Genomic DNA, 17,062 nt, shown 5'->3' with positions numbered 1-17,062 from the left:
TGTTTTAGGGGTAGGGCTAGCGGTGAGTTGAGTCGAAGTAGAGAAGAGACATTCAGAGTAACACATGAGATTGGAAGAAATAGGCTGATATAGAGACAGTCAGAGAAAGAAGATCAAGAGAAAGGGATGCCTCTGTATTTCATTTTTTTAATCTCCAAGGAACACATTGCTGGTCGTCAGCTATAAAATAATGAGATGTAGTGTCCCCCCTCTTGCTCCATGTCTGGCAGCATTCCCACAGACACAGGGCAAGGAAGACATTGACAGCAGGCATTACACAGCAGAACAATTGTAAGGCCTCCCTCTGAAAACAGAGTTAAATTAAAATTAGGAAGGAGAAGAAAAGGAGGCGACTGGGGGAATAGGACAATGAGTTAGCAGGGCGGGGGTGACAGAGCAGTGAAAAGATGTGCACACACTCATACATACACAGCTGTGACTGAGGGAAAGGGAGATCTTTCGGCTGAGCTGAGGTTGGATCATATCGTATTAGCCCTCAATCGATGGCAAGTCACGTGTTAAGCATTTTCCAGCAGAAGAAGGGGAACGAGTGCAGAGCTTTAGGACTCCGATTCAGACGTCCGTGTGTATCCACCATCAACTTAACCTCACAAGCCTTCAGATCATATCAGAAAGCAATGCATGTGAGGCGTGAAGTCGTCTCAGCGTAGGATCAAGTGCATTCAGTCCCATGCTCTAGTTTTTGTTGCAGCTTAGGATCTGTGTCTATTTCTTGTTTTGACTGTCCAAGAAAGCAGACAAGTCCAAAAGAGTATTTTAAAGCTGAATCACAATGAATACTCTAACAGAATTACGCAGCAGGAATACATTACGCTAAACCTAAACCTTCTTTATGGAACAGCCTGTGATAGGTTGGTGCAGGCACCTTTGAGGATGAATAAAAGCCGGCCTGCACGTCCTGTTCTGTACACGATGGAAAATGATAAAGCCACGGTAAGCCTTATTAAGAGCATGACTCTAGCAAAGATGCTATTGGGCTTTGTGTGCTGTGTTCTCCTATCAACGGGGAGGTTAACAGACTTGCTAATGAAAAGGTAGGTCGTTGCCTGCCACACTCTGCTAGTCTGCAGCAGAGAAGGCAAACAGAACGATGAAGACAGAGTTGAAATAAGGGACTGAGAAAAAGATGGAGAGAATTTGACTAAATTACAGAAATGGATGGACATGTTGGATGCTACAACACCCATTGAGCTCAATTGAAATTAGGTGAATTGGGAGACAGAGAGAGGAAAACAAAGCAGGAAAGAGGCAGAGATGGTCAGCATATTCATGAAGGAGTGCTAATTAGAGTCGTGGACACACCCATTAACGGCATGACTCATCCGAGCGCTCGCTCTGCCTTCATCCCTTTCATCTTTGAAGTCTTGGGGAGTGTTTTTTTTCATTTCTTTATTCATTTATTTTTCTTAACTCACAAGGGCCCACTCGTAGATGTACTGACCTCTTTCTTTCAAAGGGAGAGGGAGCTTTAAGAAGAGAAGATAGAATGATGCAGACAGAGAAAAAATAGACAGATGCCCTCCCATGGTGTTTCGTTCTGTAAAATATTTAAAAAGTATAACAAAATGTAAAAAAAAAACTCTCCCTTGACGCTTTGTGTAACGAGAAAGTAAACTAAATATCACACCTGCAATATGACAATATTGTCCTTTCCTATGCAACCATGTAGAGCACCTACAGTGATTCTACCAGGAAATGACCATATACGTCTAACAACGTTCTAGACCAATCAAATCAAAAACAACGTTGAATTATGTTGCTTAAAGATCTTCATTTCTATTTAATGTTGTGCTATTACAACATGTTGAAACAATGGACTGTATCACTCAGGCCCTTCATGTAGGAAGCACAGAGAGGACATTTCTTTTTTTAGGCAATTTCTGTTTTACGCAGCTTGACTCCACTGTAGAGTAGGTGCTATAGAGCTGTTAAGTGCCTCTCCAAACAGGACCCTCACATGAACTCTCCTGTGATTTTTCCAGGAGGATGTTGCCCACTGAGAATAAGCTCACCTCTCAGAGTACCGACAAATGAAATATGGTCAGTAATAGAAATTACAGACAAGTATTTGAAAGTAAATATCTTGCATTTCCTGGGTTGATAAATTGTCTTCAAATTGTTCAAATACAACCATCCACAATATGGTAGTCCAAGCACATGAATGAATTCGGATGAAAGTCTGTCTAAGGTCTGTTATTTATAGTGACAGCAGATCTTATCTTTTCCATGGGTACGCATTCCTGTTCCTTTTCTTTCTTCTTCATTTAAAATCTTCAGAAGAGACGAAACCACAGGCGTTGCTTCAAGATCACAGGCATGCCCTCAGGGTAAAGTATGAAGGTCATTCTTCATCAATATAGCTCAAAGTTTAAAGGAATCATAATTTAACTCATGTCAGACCTTCATAGCATTACCACCTGGTGTAATGAGGTTTAATCTCGTCAAATAAATATTTTAATCCGCATGAAAAATTAAAAACACTTAATCCAAAAAAAAAAAAGGAATAAACCTGTGGCAAAGGATGCTGTAACAGTGAAAACATGGAAATGGTGAATAGGTTTACTATGCTGAGCTAACAGAATGTTCATGTATACGTTGCAGAAGAAGAACAAATAAGAAATAGAAATCAACACAGATTTCCAAAGTTGGTTAAATTCCCTTTAAGTATTACTGAGACTACTAACAGACATTTGCCTGCATGACGTTGTAGTCATGCAGGAATGATTTTGAAATTACAGAACATTTTAGTGAAGCCAAATGAAAAAAGGAAGGCTATCTACTGTAAAACTACTTTTAGTCTGAATGTCACTTGTAATACAATCCTTGAGAATGAAAAGTCCTTGAAACAGTGGATTATCTAAAGTATTTCATTCAAACCGGCACACACAAACGACCTCAAATAAAATTGTCCACGCTCGACCATTAAAAGTTCTCACAACACATTTTCACTTTTAGTTTGATATTCAGCCAACTCAATTTTGTAGAGTCAAGAGAGAAAGCCATTAACTTATCAATGCAGCTGCAAGGGCAAATAAAAGTATGTTGCTGCTTGTACTGAGAGACCAGTGTCATCCTAATACATTCAGCTCCCAACGCGGTAAATATATCTTATTTCGACAACACAATTAGAATCAGCATCACTTAAATCTTTTTAAAGCAGGTCTCTGTCTTGAAGTCTGAGAACAGACCTGTTCATAAGCAGCTCAAAGTACACAAATGAAACCGCAGAACAGCTAGTGCATTTATTTTGAAATTCTTCTTTGTGAAGGGCAGCCTCGAAGAAGCTCCCACGCCTCTGGTGAAGTATGTGATATAAAGAGTCGATAACTCTCAGACACTAACCACAACATAGTGAAGTGCTGGACTAATTTATCAGACTTGAATAAAGTACTTGACTTTCATAGAATTGCCATAAGATGCATTGAAAATGTAACATGCAGCCGCCCTCGAAGGTGTATTTATATTGTGAGGCTAGTACAGTTGGTTCAAGAGCAGCATGATCAGTAGGACACAGCGTAAGGTTACAAAAGTCATGCGGTGGAGTTACACACATGCTTGGGTTTCAGTGCTTGTGGATGTGAGACTGCATGAGTGTGTGAACTCCCACCTGCCAGACTGCCAGGCCTCTGCAGTGTCGCAGTAGCGTAGAGCTCGTGGGCGATCTTGTACTGGTCAGAAGCGTGGTGAGCTGCCAGTCGCTTGGGAGACAGAGTGGCATAGCTCCCTATGCCCGAACTCATCTGCAAAGACAAAAAAAAAAATAGCTCATGTGCGTGGTTTAGACAGGAAGAACTACAGTGTGTGATATTGAACATTGGCCCCAACACATTTACCTTCGACTCCAGGGCTTAGATAAGGTGCTATTTGGAGATTACCCATTTGATGAAGTCAATTTGGCATGTATAGATTTTTGCTTGAATATAGGAGTCAATCGTAATTGCTCTGGAGGTGCTGTACGTCGTTCTTTGAATGAAATAATCTTCGATCTAACACCCAGATGCTTCATTTAATAATATGACCACACAATATCATACTTACATAGAATGGTGTGAATATGATATGGTTGTCAAAATACTGGTTAAGAAATACCAATACTGGGCATTAGCACTGTAAATAATGTACACTGAAATATAATCTTTGTACTTTTGTGCTGCTTATATTAGCCACTGTCAAATTACTTTCTAAATCTATCTGTAGAATATCTTACTCTGTAATTAAAAACAGGAAACGTGTAAAAAAAAAAAAAAAGAATAATACATGTAAATTGATTTAAATACACAAATCCTTCCAAACAATATGATACCTATATGACAGTAATTATCAAACCCGGTCAGTGAGATATTTAACAGAGACTGGCAGGAGAAAACATCAACATTTACTGCACTGAAGAAGGGAGAAGGTTATGTGAGCTCACACGATCCTTGTCATGCTCTCAAAAGGATGAGACATTTATATTCAGTCATTCAGCTATCTTTTTTAAATCGATTGTACTTTGACTGACTTTGAGACAGAGAGTTTGTAATTGGTACGCCACTCTTATCTACCTGGTAGAAATGGCGTAGAATGAGATGGTTGATTCATTTAATATCAACTTAATTAACATTCTAAACAGCGGAGCCCTGTTAAAGGTGAAAAAGACATCTCATAATACATCACCTTGGATCACAAGAATAAGGGACGCAAATCTAAACCAGTAGTCCCCTACAATATGTTCAAGGATAAAATAGCCTCTTTAAGCTCTTTAAATAGCCTCTCTTAAACTCCAGAACAACGTTTACAACTGTGAATCGGCGGTTGAGTCCCGGCCCAGTCTCTGACCTTCTCCGTCAAGCAACTCCTGCAACATGTGAGGAATTTGCCCAGATATTTTCCAATCGCCTATCTTCTACTAGGCAGTGTGTTTAACTCTTTCAGAGATGATTTGACGCATCAATTGAAACTGGAAATGTTCCTGATGCCTGCAACATTGCAGCAAACGTGTGCATTTGGCTCTTAAAAATCATTTTACATTTGTATTGTTCTTGGTGATCTAATTTTACTGTGTATCTGCCTGTGTTGTATTAAAAAAAAACATGTTTTTAATCACTTTGAGTAACAACTCTTGTGTGGAAAATGTAACGTTATTAATAGTATAACTATTATTATCATATCATCTCTATAACTGTTGCAGTTGCCTTGGTTCCATAAATTACATTGTACAATATATACTATACACATGAAACCTAAAATGCTGGTAACAATATGCATTCCCTCTCTGCATGCGTAAGACTGTGACATTCGGTACCTGGTGAAGAGGGGACGAAGATGAGCCGGCCCCTCCCCCTACTGCTGTGGGGTTGGGTGGAGATGCGACCCTCAGGGGAGACCCGCCCCCTCCTGCTGTTGTCACTGCAACTGTGCTGCTGGAAGACAAATGGGCAAAGAATCATATTTTGTATGAAAAATAATGACTTGATATAAGTCATTAATTGTTACATATGCTGTAAAAACGGTGCTGAGAGTATTTTATATTCACTGCCGGCACAGAGACACTCCAAAGGTAATTGTCACGATCCATTCCATTCTATTCAATTACAGTCTCTCATTACGTATTTATCTCTCTCCTCATACTGTTTGTAAAATGAGACTGATGTGTTAAATACAGTAATTCTTTCAAATCCCATCGCCTTTATCCACTTTCAAAAGCCATGGAGCCCTATCATACTGTATATATCAGTATTAACACCAAAACATCAACATAAACATCAATGCCTCAGTCACTGTGGCTGTCTACCTGTATGACTTGGCCAGTCGAGTACCAGGAGACTGTTTGCTGGGAGAGGAGGAGGAAGGCAGGCGCTGAGTGGTAGAGTACCCCGGTGCGTCGGAGGCTGATCCCAGCCGTTGGAGTTTCCCTGGAGAACCGGTGCCCGAGCCTCCTCCTCCAGAGAGGGGGGAACTGACACGCTGGGTGGGTAAGGTGGAGCTGGAGTAGTAGATACCTGGAGAACATCAAGAGGTAGAGAACAACGCAATAGGTTGTGGGAAGCAAACGAATGAGTGAGAGCGTAGTGATGCTTGCAGCAGTTAGATTGGGCGGCAGTCTTGAGAAGAATGTCGCCTCCATACTTCTGCTGGGGAACTTCCATAATCACACGGGCAACAATGGAGAAACCAGGAGAACGGGTAACTGGGAGAAAAGGTCTGGCCGATTGCTGCTTTGTTGTCGGACTTCTATGCCATAACAAAACCCATGTTTTGATCACCGGGTGATTCTTAAGTGTACTTGGTCGACGCCCTGGGCCAAAGTTCAACGATCGACTTTGTGGTAGTATCGTCAGATCTTGATCCCTACCATGAGAGAGAATTATACATGTTGCAGGCTCTAAAAACCTTCTGCTAGAGGCAAGATCTTTTGTTGCAATTCTCATGCATGTCTATCACGTCTCCACATGTCATCTCTGTGTATTCACAGCGCTCCATCCTATGTTAGATTAATTTATCGTGAAGACAATGCATCTCCATGAAAGGGAAAAAGAGAGGAGTGGGGAAGAGAAGGAGAGGTGAGTTCTTACCTGACCCTGCCCCAGCTTGTGATTGCTGCTGCTGAGCGGCACGACTAGATGTCACCTGTGGGGATGTGAAGTAACACAGAGCAAGAGATGGAAGAAGAGGCATGACAGGGAACAAGGGATGCATAGAGGGAGTGATTAGTGGTGGAGGGAGGAAGTGGGAGGAGGGAAAGGAAGAGACAGAGTTAAGAAAAACTGGATAAAAAAAGAATAAAAAGCAGTGGCCATCAAAAACTTTTTTCATGCACAATGAGTACAGTCAAGCCTTTGAGGAGTTGGTAATGAAATCCCCACAGAAATAAGAGGGTGATTCAAACCGACTCATAGAAGCAGGCAATGAAGTCCTCGGAGTTCAGCTCCTGAAATCATTTCTCATAAAGCCGTGTTGCACCACCTACTCAAAGTGCAGGGAACAATTACACAGTCCATCGTGTATTCATTTCTTATTATTTATCTTTGCTCATTTCGTAAACCACAACATTCAGTACCTAAAATAACTGAATTGTTTATCAAAACCAGACAAGACAAACAGAGACAGACAGTTGTTATGAAATTGCCTCTATTGATTGTCTATAAAGCTATCAATATTATACAGTGTAAATCAGAAAATGTTAATCTTGAGCCCAATTCAAAGGAGGACAGCAGGAAAAAAACAGTCCTACAACCAACAATTTTGAATGAAAAATGCAATTAATTCGTAATGGACAAAAAGTGGTGCAGGTGTGTGTGGCAAAGTTAGAGCATGAGAAGCCTTTCTGCCACACGTCACATACTGGTCCATCCTAATATATCCTCCTTAGTCTACAGAGGCAGTCGGGGAGAGCAGATGTCAGTGCTCCACTGAGCCTCATTTAGCCCTATGTTGATGCTAAAAGCTGTAAATTGGAGGGGAGATGGAGGAGGGGGGTCTTGTCACTAAAATGAGAATAGCTGCTCCACCATAGAAGCTGGCCTACCAACCTCTAATGGCACAAATTATGTATAATACAATAGAAAACAGAGCGTCTGTATTCATGACAGTATTAATACAAATACTGCAGGATTCCATAATATACCGTAATACCGCCCAAACCTCACAGTAGCCTGACATGGCAGCAGTTGGACATAGGCCACAATTTGCCAGACGAGCCACTGAGACCCCTTTGAGCTTTTTCCAGACCGCACAGGCAGAGAATACTCAAACCGTCTGTTTCTTAAAATGAACATGAGGAATACTTTACGTTTCAGGAGCGATGTTTACGCCCACAGTGTTTGACATCATCTTTACCTGTTGTTCACAAATGACTGTGAAGTTGAATATCAAGCCCGAGACACATTAAACACTGGAAACACATATGCAAACACACACTTACAAATGTAAATTACCCCAAACATATGATCATCCACTTACCAGTGTTTCACAACACACCAACGCACACCTGCACACATATCAACAATTTGGAGTGTGAGGCTATATGTTTGTACGTAATAGGTTCCAGATGTGCATCTTTGCCGCTGTATAATTACGCAGAAAAACTGGTCGAACAAAAACAGCATGCCTGCTCAGCAAACCTCCCCTGGATAAATAAAGCAATAAACACAGAGGCACACCATCTCCAATTATGTTCTGAATGGCGTTTTCTGGTTATATTTTCCTGCTTTGTGTGGAGCTAAAGCGTGTCTGTGGAAGACAACAGGCCTTTGGTTCCAGCACTGCTTTGTTTGCAGAGGGGTCATGAAACTGATTTATCTCTGGCTGAGTGGATTAGCGGTCTCTTTCAAAAAACCTGACACACAGTTTATGGAGGCAGGTAGAGTACCAGAGACAGGGAGACACCAAACACGACTGACAGAATATAGACAATTGGTAAAACGAGAAACAGGTGAAAAACACAGCGTGCTCTGGTAGTTTCTATATATCATCTTACATGTTGTTGACTCAGAAACCTGCTGACTGGAGGCGCTTTTCAAAGGGTACACTATAGCGTTCAACCTTGAGTTGTAGCTACAGCCTGAACTCAACACACAATAAGTAAATGCTGATGGAAGCTGGAACTTTACATGGTTCAACTACAAAGGACGGACTGAATTTTACTCTCAAACCGAAAACCCTTGATGTTAATATACTGGTAGAATCAATGCCACAGTCCAAATCTGTGGCTATGAAGTCAATGAAAAAAAAGAGTCTAACTAACAACTAGTTCAAATTTAGGTCCCATATAAAAACAGCTGTGGGTGCACAAGAGCCACCCGATACCTCAGCGTGTGTGTCCGCTAATCCCTGCAAAACAGCACTACTACGTCCTCAGTTGATGATTTATCCATATTCTAACTAACTATAACTCTCATTTCAACCTCTTTCATAATAGGAGAGCGGCAACCTCCTGTTCCGCCAATGCAGAGAAGCCTCAAACTTGCATTATTTCAAATGACCAGCAAGGGACAACTCCTCTGGGTGCAAAAAGAAGTCTGCTTGTAAAGAAGTTGCTGAGAAAATTAAAGTTATTTTTAACCGTTTTCCCTACAATATATCTGATTCAGCATTCAGTTTTACTTCGCACCACCCTCCATGTTGCAAAAAAAACAAGATGGCAAAAGCCAAAAATGTCTAACTCAAGGCTGCAAAGCGTCAGTCCACAAACCAATGGGTGACGTCATTGTGAGTCTGTCCACATATTGTATATAACATATGCTTACACTATATTTTGGCCCATTTATCTCTTTCCTATTTTCCAACTCTTCCTACTACTTCATCTGCCCCTTCATAGACAGTTAAGCCAACAATGCAGTTTAGGTCCTTGCCATTTATCAAGCAATGCTGTTCAGCTCCCAGCAATACATGAAGCATTACAGTCCAGCTTCCAGCTTTTCAAGCAATGTAGTTTAGCTCTTGGCTGTCAATCCAGCCTTGCAGCTCAGCGCCAGCTTCTCAGTCGTCAGCCGAAATAGTATTCTCTAGTTTTCATCTTTCCTCCAGAAATGAGAAAAGCTGGAGTTACCAAGACTTATGACATATACGTAAATATCAGCACTCAAACTGCTGTAAATGCTGTAAAACAGTGGCACATTTTAGTCTTTACAATCCTCTAAGGCAAATGTATTGTTTACTTAAAATGGAAGGTTTTAGTTTTGGAAAAAGCAGTGATAATCTCAGGTCGCACACATGGCTTCAGTTAAAGTACAGAGGAAGGCAAAACCAGCCTGTTCCACTATGGTCCTTTATGCTGGAATGATCTGTAGGAAAGGCTTAAACTTGAAACCAGTATCTCTTTAATTCATCTTTAACTTAGACAAATGGAAGAGGTCACTGCTAGATGCAGTTTCATCAATTAACAACCAAACACAAACTAAAACAAAGCAAAAACTGAAATGCTGTCTCGTTAATGCATTGCATTATGCAATGAAGATGTCTTGGACCTATTGATGCTGCTGGAACTACTGCTTATTAGATGCAGTCTTTAAAAACACTCGAGTATCTGAGCTGTCAATGGGACCTAAGATAATTGTACATGTCAGTATGATATGTAAACACTGTCACTTAATAATTAAGTAATTCATAATTTTAGTTTGAGACCCTAACCCTAAATTAAAGTGTTTTAATCATATGTGTTGAGAAACAGTCAGAGATAAATATAAACGGTATGTGAGCTGCTATCCAGAAGAGTGTGTGTCGTAAACATCTTCTATATAAGTCCCCTGTGTTAGTTTAGTGGGTTGTGTTGCCAAATGAGAGATATAAAGCTGATGAGATGCAGACCACAAAACTGAGATTAAGAACCTTATTAATGGTTGATTTGACGTGATTGTGTGTGAAAAGGCATATATATATATATATATATATATATATATATATATATATATATATATATATATATATATACAGTTATCGTGAAACAAAGTGAGACAGAAATGGGCTTTTGACTGATGAAGAGGTGAGAAATTAAACGAATAGATAAACAGATGGATGGGTGATTCACAGAGTAAATAAATGATGAGTATAGATGACTTGTTGGCTGAGTTCACTAATAAATAGAAAGCCTGACAGACTGTGTGAGCGAGAGCACTTTCTCTCCATCCCCTTCTATGTCATCTTACAGTTCTGCTTCTCCTATCATCCAGTAAAACACTGGGATGTTTCAGGTGCCATGTATCCATGCAATATTAAAGCAGGTCCTCTCAGGGTTATAAATACCCTACAAAAGAGCATCCACCCTCTCACTCTACCTGAAACAGTCACTTGTGCAAACTTTTGTACACACATCGGAGTGCAAATGAACACCCCCTGGTGCATATGAATGTGCACATGCCTGCACGCGCTCTCACAAAAAAACCTGCATGCCCTGCACATGCATGCAAACTGCACCTGTCCATCTGTCAGCACTGGCTTGCGTAAAGCTATTCATGAGCAACAAGCGCTGGTGACAACGCTGGCCCCATTACACTGACAAGCCCAAAACATCAGAGAGTAGGATGCACATACACACACTAATGCTCACAGAGACAGAGATGGTGAGCAGAGAGGACAGGGAGGAAAGATGGAGGGAGAGAAAAGAGCACAGGAACACTGCAATGCAAGGGGAGCAGGGGACAAGAAATAATTCAGAATTTAGACTAAAGACAATTAAAAAAAAAAAAAAACCTTAACTGCCCATCTATCTACATCTGTTTTCATTTTTCGGTGTTTGCCTGAAGTATTTCTTAATTATCAAGGGAAGGAATCTGAGCTCTCTCTGAAACCATCTCTTTAATGACTACTGGGGCTGTTGGGGGAGAATTAATACATGTGTATCAGACAAATATCACATCCCTCAGCTTGCTCTGTCAAACGACACAGGAACATGAGTTCCCAAACACACAAAAACAGATTTTGACACACACATACACACACTCAAACACACAAATACACACACACAGCAAATCAGAAACTAACACAACATAAAAAACATGTGCAGGTTATTGCAAAGATACAACAAAGGTATTTGCAGAAAACTATAACCCTCGTTAAATAATAATCTGATTTACAATTATTGACCTTAAATATGTACTCTTACTTTAATCGTATAATGATCTATCACAAATGGACAATTTGCCCCAGACAGTGGCAATACATTTTAATGAAGCACTGCAGCTGCTCACTGATTAGGCAGATATGTGCGTCTCTGTTTAAAAGTACACATATCTGTGTGTACTACCATTGAAATATTAAGGACATGAAAATTGGAAATAATTGGCTACTGGAGGCTGGAAGGTAATTAGGTGGGGTTTCTCTCTTCATCAGCACACTGCTGTGATTAATATGTGACTTTGTCTTCAGCTTTCTTTCTCAAGTACTTATAAACGAGACACTTGCTGAGATTTCTCTGTGTGCATTTAATCATCTCCTTATTTGAGTCTACGAGCATCGGATTTCCCTCCAAACAGCTTTGAGGAATGTGTCTCACCTTGTGTCTCACCTACTCCCAAACACAGACAATGCAACGGATTGCTTTAAAAGCCAATTAGAGTGACTCAGCCACTTCAGTCAGGCTAACGAAATGGGATTCTGTATAAATATGTACTTAAACACACTGATCAACTGGACCCAACTGTGATGTCAAACAAATCCACATTTGTTGAGAGAGTTGCATGCGGCTGGAGAAGCACAGTGCAAGCGCAATAAAAAAGGGGGTAGAGGAAAAAGAAGGGCAATGTTTGCTCAGTTTGTGACAGAAGACCACAGGAGCTAAGCATCTCAAAATCACCATACACGGTACATGGCAACACTTTTTCTCGGTGTGTCTTCCGTGAGCAAAAGCACAATGCAGCATGTGCCTATAAATAGCGCATAATTCACTTCAACAGAGTTACTTTCAGAGTCAAACTCCTGAGACGGCAATTATTAAACTCGCTGGCCATCAGTATACTGTAAAGTTCTCTAAGAACAGGCGCTTAAGTTTAGTGTCAGAATATTATATATTGTTCATCATCACCTCATTATCATCTATGTGCAGCAGTCGCTCCTACCTGGTTGTAGCTGTGCACGGCTCCTCCAACCTGCCCGCTGCGCTGAGGAGTTGCTGCGGAGATGCTGTCGCTAAGGGCGAGGGTCTGGTTGCTATGGTAGCTGGCAGAGTACTGGAGCGAAGCCTCCGGGGTGGAGTTGAGCTGCAAGGAACTCTGGGAAAGAAGAGCCGGTCCTACCGATAGAGAGAGAGACAGGAGTGGTGGATGGTTGGGTTGTTGGTGAGGGTTGAGTTGAGTTTGCGCGCGTGCGTGTGTGTGTGTGTGTGTGTGTGTGTGTGTGTGTGTGTGTGTGTGTGTGACCAAATATAGTGAGAGAGTGAGGAGAGAGAGATTCAAGAGTGAGAAAGAGAGAGAAGGGCAGCGATTGAGAGGCGAAGAGTGAAATGGGGAAGAGAGAGAGCAGCAATTTAGAACAGATAGTGCAGCAGTGCAGCACTCTGTGAGTTGGAGATGGCATACATAATTTATTAGCAGAGGGAAAGAGAAACAGAGGAAAATAGAGAATGGGAGGAGGAGGAGCTGGGAGATGGAGAGGATGGTGGGAGGGCTGAGAAGAGGAAAGTTGTAATAGATGGAACTCCTCACTTGATTTGCTACCTCCCCAAACATGTTTATTTTTACCTTGTTCTGTCGACTTGAGCAAAACTTCACTTGACCCCTTGTCTGAGACGTAAAAAAAATTCTAGTTTTGAAGGAATCACTTAGCATTGCTTTATTTCTTTTGTTCTTTTCCTTCAGCTTTGCAGGATATAAGAATACGGCCTCATTAATCTCATTGGCTGGAGTACGTTCAGTTCACCTTCCCACGCTGTGCACATGAAGCTCGTATTGATTGGGGATGAGAACACCGTGAGGCAGTTTGGTAGATGAACCCGCTCCCCGGCTGTGTATGGAGTGATGAGTTGAACCCATAGGAACTGCTGGAAACCACTGGATAGCCAGTGGCGTTTGCGTGAGCCGTTACAGGTTATCGGCACGCGTGTTTGGTTTCATTGAAAAGCAGTTAGGCCTGCGACCTGTTTACTCTGCGGTGTATAAATATGTCATTAAGTTGCTATTTTTACCCTCTCTGAATACATATTTAAATATGTGTAGTTACAGTTATGAAGTCAAGACTAAGATGTCGCTGTTTTTTTTTCTCATAATTTCCAAATTCCACATTTCTATCATAAATATATGTCCTTTCAAGTCATCAATAAGTGTCTTAGTCTTACCCAGAGCTCACTGGCATGTTAGTTTCTTTTTTTTATACCTAATTTAACAAAGACCCCCTCACTATGGTTATTCTCTCTTATCTGTTTGCTTGCTCTCTCTAGCTCTCTTTCCCTCTCTCGCTCTCTCTTCCCCCAGAATTCCTTTCTCCCTGTGAGTCTCTGCGCTGTGAATCAAGATCAACTCCTCTGCTTCTTGCCTTCACAAATATCTAGTCTTTTCTCATCTCGATTCATCCCTTGCTTTTTATGAATTATTAAACAGCACTTTGAGTTACACGGAGTGAGTGGGAGCTTCCGAACTCATATCATGGCCTCGGTGTTTGTTAGATTGTGTGCGCTGTGTGACAAAAAACTGCGTCAGTTTCAAGGTTCATAGCTGTGAGGTGTGACATGTTGTATGGTCAGATGATTGGGAAGTCATTACATTAGGCCGGTCGATGAGGAAATTGTTATTGTATCAAAAAGCTCATGTGCTCGTGCACATTTGCGTACTCTAGGTGTGTTTGCGATTTGTTGGTGGGATTATGTGTGTGAGTGTCAGAGGGTGAAATGAAAAACCACTGTCACGAGTCACTGTTTGAGTCTCATAGAGTCTCCATCCAGCAGCTCAGTCAAATTATGAGCATTGTATTCTCATTCAATCCATACTCCCCAGCAGACCTCCCACATCAACACACAGGGGGTTGTACCTTTTTAAAAATGGCTTTAAAATGGCACAATACACAAAGGCCCAACAGTCATTTCTTTGACAAGTACATTAGACTGATATTAACTTGTTTGAGAGTTTGTGGCTCTGAGCACTTATTTATGAGTATTTCTGTGGCTCTGTTGTGAAACCTCACCAACTACAGTATCAGCTGAAGGCAAAAAGCCTCCCGGTGTTGTGCCACCTTTCACTGAAGACAACAACATGTCACTATTATGTGTATTTACCACTAAGCTATTAGCAGCGCTACCATTTGGGGGGAATCACACACACACACACACACACACACACACACACACACACACACACACACACACACACACACACACACACACACACACACAAATAACTATGCAGAATTTATCTGCACCCACACATTTTGGTGCTTTTGGTAGAAACCCATTTGCATAATGGGAAAAACAGCTGGGTATCGAGCCCCCACAATAAGAGTGTTCACAATGATAGTGGCATCTATTTGGACTGCGATAAAGCAGGATTGACAGGGTATTAAGGCACTTTCTACAAACATGATAAAAATCGAATTATCCGACACATCTCCCCACTGTTCTGCATGAGGTTAAACATGCAACCTCTTTCTTACCGAAAGGACAAACAGTAATCTTGAGGTAAATATTCCAATATTTGTTTTTCTTCTCCAGCGATTGTGAACTCATGATCTGTGTGCTGAGTGTAAGCAGACGCATGTGCTATACAGTGTATAACACGTGTGCTCCACACTAGCCGGCCGACCCTAATAGTCGAATAATATGTGAGCACCCTCTTTAAGTAGAAATGGGCTGAGCTGGTTGTTAAAATGCCATCCATTACAGCGATGTCAACTATCAAAAAGGTCATCAGACAATAAGTGAAATGGGAATGCAGTGTTCCAAAATCAATGACCGGCAAATATAATGCCAAGCACATTTAGCAGATCTCATACACGGACTGCCCCTCAATCCCTGTTTAATTGATTCATCAGAATACAAGGCCGAGAGGATGGAAACGCTGCTTTGGAGAGCTGGACGGTTGTTGGTAGAAAACCAGAGGCCTCACGGTGTAGCCTCTGCCTGGCCGTGATCCGTTTGTCTACACATCAAAGGAGCAATGATAAATGTATCCGCCTATAGAAGAACACATCTATTTATCAATTAGGCCTCAATGTTGCTGGTTTTGGAGCTATATTAAATAATTTACTATTCTAACCTCTCAGTGCTAAATTACAGCTGTATTACTACGCTGCGAGGAAATGTTCATGTTAAATGTTCATGTGTGAAGAATATTTTGAAATATTGACTTAATCCAACTTTAATATGGAGCAAAATCCTCCCTGGACTCAACTTGCTTATTGTAAGTAGAAATGAAATCTGAGCAGGAACTCAATATTAACACAGGGAATTGCTGCACTTAGGCCAGATATCAAATGGCTGAAGGGACTAATAAGGGGACATTTTCTCATTTCCTTTCAGGAAAACAAAAATAATTACAAAACAATACACGCCATAATCCTTCTGTAGTTACACCAACCACAGGCGATGTTTTTTATTAAGATGGCCTGGATATTTGTTCCCCCATCGTCACTCTTTTTAAGAAGAGACTGTGCATGACAACTAAGAAAGAGATTTATATTCCTTTTGAGGCCGTTAAAGGTTTGCTTACCCTTGCTGGAGTGCCCACTAGAGTTGAGCATATACACCTTGATTTTGATATACAATGAGCTAACAAAGTAAATAATGTATTCCTTTTCTACGAATTCAATCCTTGACGAAACAAAGTTGATGAAACATAAACATTTGAAAGTCAAATTAAATTACGTTTGAACCTCAATGATCTGAGACTTGAATTGTACGTGGTCGAGTTTGCAGTTTTGATCTGGTCTGAGTCAAGTCAACACCACAAAATGGATTCAAATAGTTGTAATCGAAATAGACACTCTATATTATTAGGTTGGTTCCTTTGCCCATCACACACACACACACACACACACACACACACACACACACACACACACACACACACACACACACACACACACACACACACACAATGATGCTGATAAGTACACTTACGTTCTCCACTGTCGAGTATTCCTGATTCCTGGAGGGAGCGAATGCAGGAATCCACCAACTCTAAACCAGTGGTCAGCTCGTCCTCGATGTCCTTTTGTCCATCAGCTGTTAGGGGAAAAGAGGATGAGGAGGTAAGCAGGAGGTGAGTGATAAGAACACATGCTTGTGGTCATGAAATTATGCAGATGAACACTGACTATAAAATCCAACAGTGATCTTGTTCTGGCACCACTTTGACATTCGGATATGTAAGTGAGAGTGTGATTATGTCTCTGTGTGGGTGTCTGTGTGTGTTTGCAATCACCTTTTCATCCTTCAGGTGTGTCTGTGGGTGCTGCTGCCCGTACGTTACTGGGCTGCTGGTGTAAATTCAAAAAAGTGCTTTGACACAGAATTTTCCCACTGTGTCAATCAGACACGAGGCGGAACGAGCCTTGTTGGAGTCGGGCAACACATCTAATCCTTAACTCAAGACGTGAGGCAAATATAAAACCCTAGATATTCTGTGAGTGCTGGTATGTG

At 41.2% G+C, this 17,062-nt stretch overlaps 1 protein-coding gene across 4 annotated transcripts in view; it reads right to left on the bottom strand.

The window, feature by feature from the left end:
• Nucleotides 1-17,062, bottom strand: part of ctnnd2a (catenin (cadherin-associated protein), delta 2a) — a 222,829-nt gene that overhangs the window by 107,548 nt on the left and 98,219 nt on the right. For all 4 annotated transcript variants that reach the window (XM_068581588.1, XM_068581591.1, XM_068581590.1 and 1 more), the window contains exons 5-10: nucleotides 16,541-16,645; nucleotides 12,555-12,727; nucleotides 6,576-6,630; nucleotides 5,795-6,002; nucleotides 5,306-5,423; nucleotides 3,629-3,761 (exon numbers count right to left, since the gene is read on the bottom strand). In XM_068581588.1, coding sequence (XP_068437689.1) covers nucleotides 3,629-3,761; nucleotides 5,306-5,423; nucleotides 5,795-6,002; nucleotides 6,576-6,630; nucleotides 12,555-12,727; nucleotides 16,541-16,645 — 792 coding nt within the window. The remainder of the gene's footprint in view (nucleotides 1-3,628; nucleotides 3,762-5,305; nucleotides 5,424-5,794; nucleotides 6,003-6,575; nucleotides 6,631-12,554; nucleotides 12,728-16,540; nucleotides 16,646-17,062) is intronic.

This window comes from Clinocottus analis, unplaced genomic scaffold (genome assembly GCF_023055335.1).
Source record: "Clinocottus analis isolate CAN_PGR_092001 unplaced genomic scaffold, fCliAna1.0.p SCAF_18, whole genome shotgun sequence".
NCBI classification, from domain to species: Eukaryota; Metazoa; Chordata; class Actinopteri; order Perciformes; family Cottidae; genus Clinocottus; species Clinocottus analis.
The sequence above is the reverse complement of the archived record's forward strand: the minus strand, read 5'-3'. Positions and strand labels throughout refer to the sequence as shown.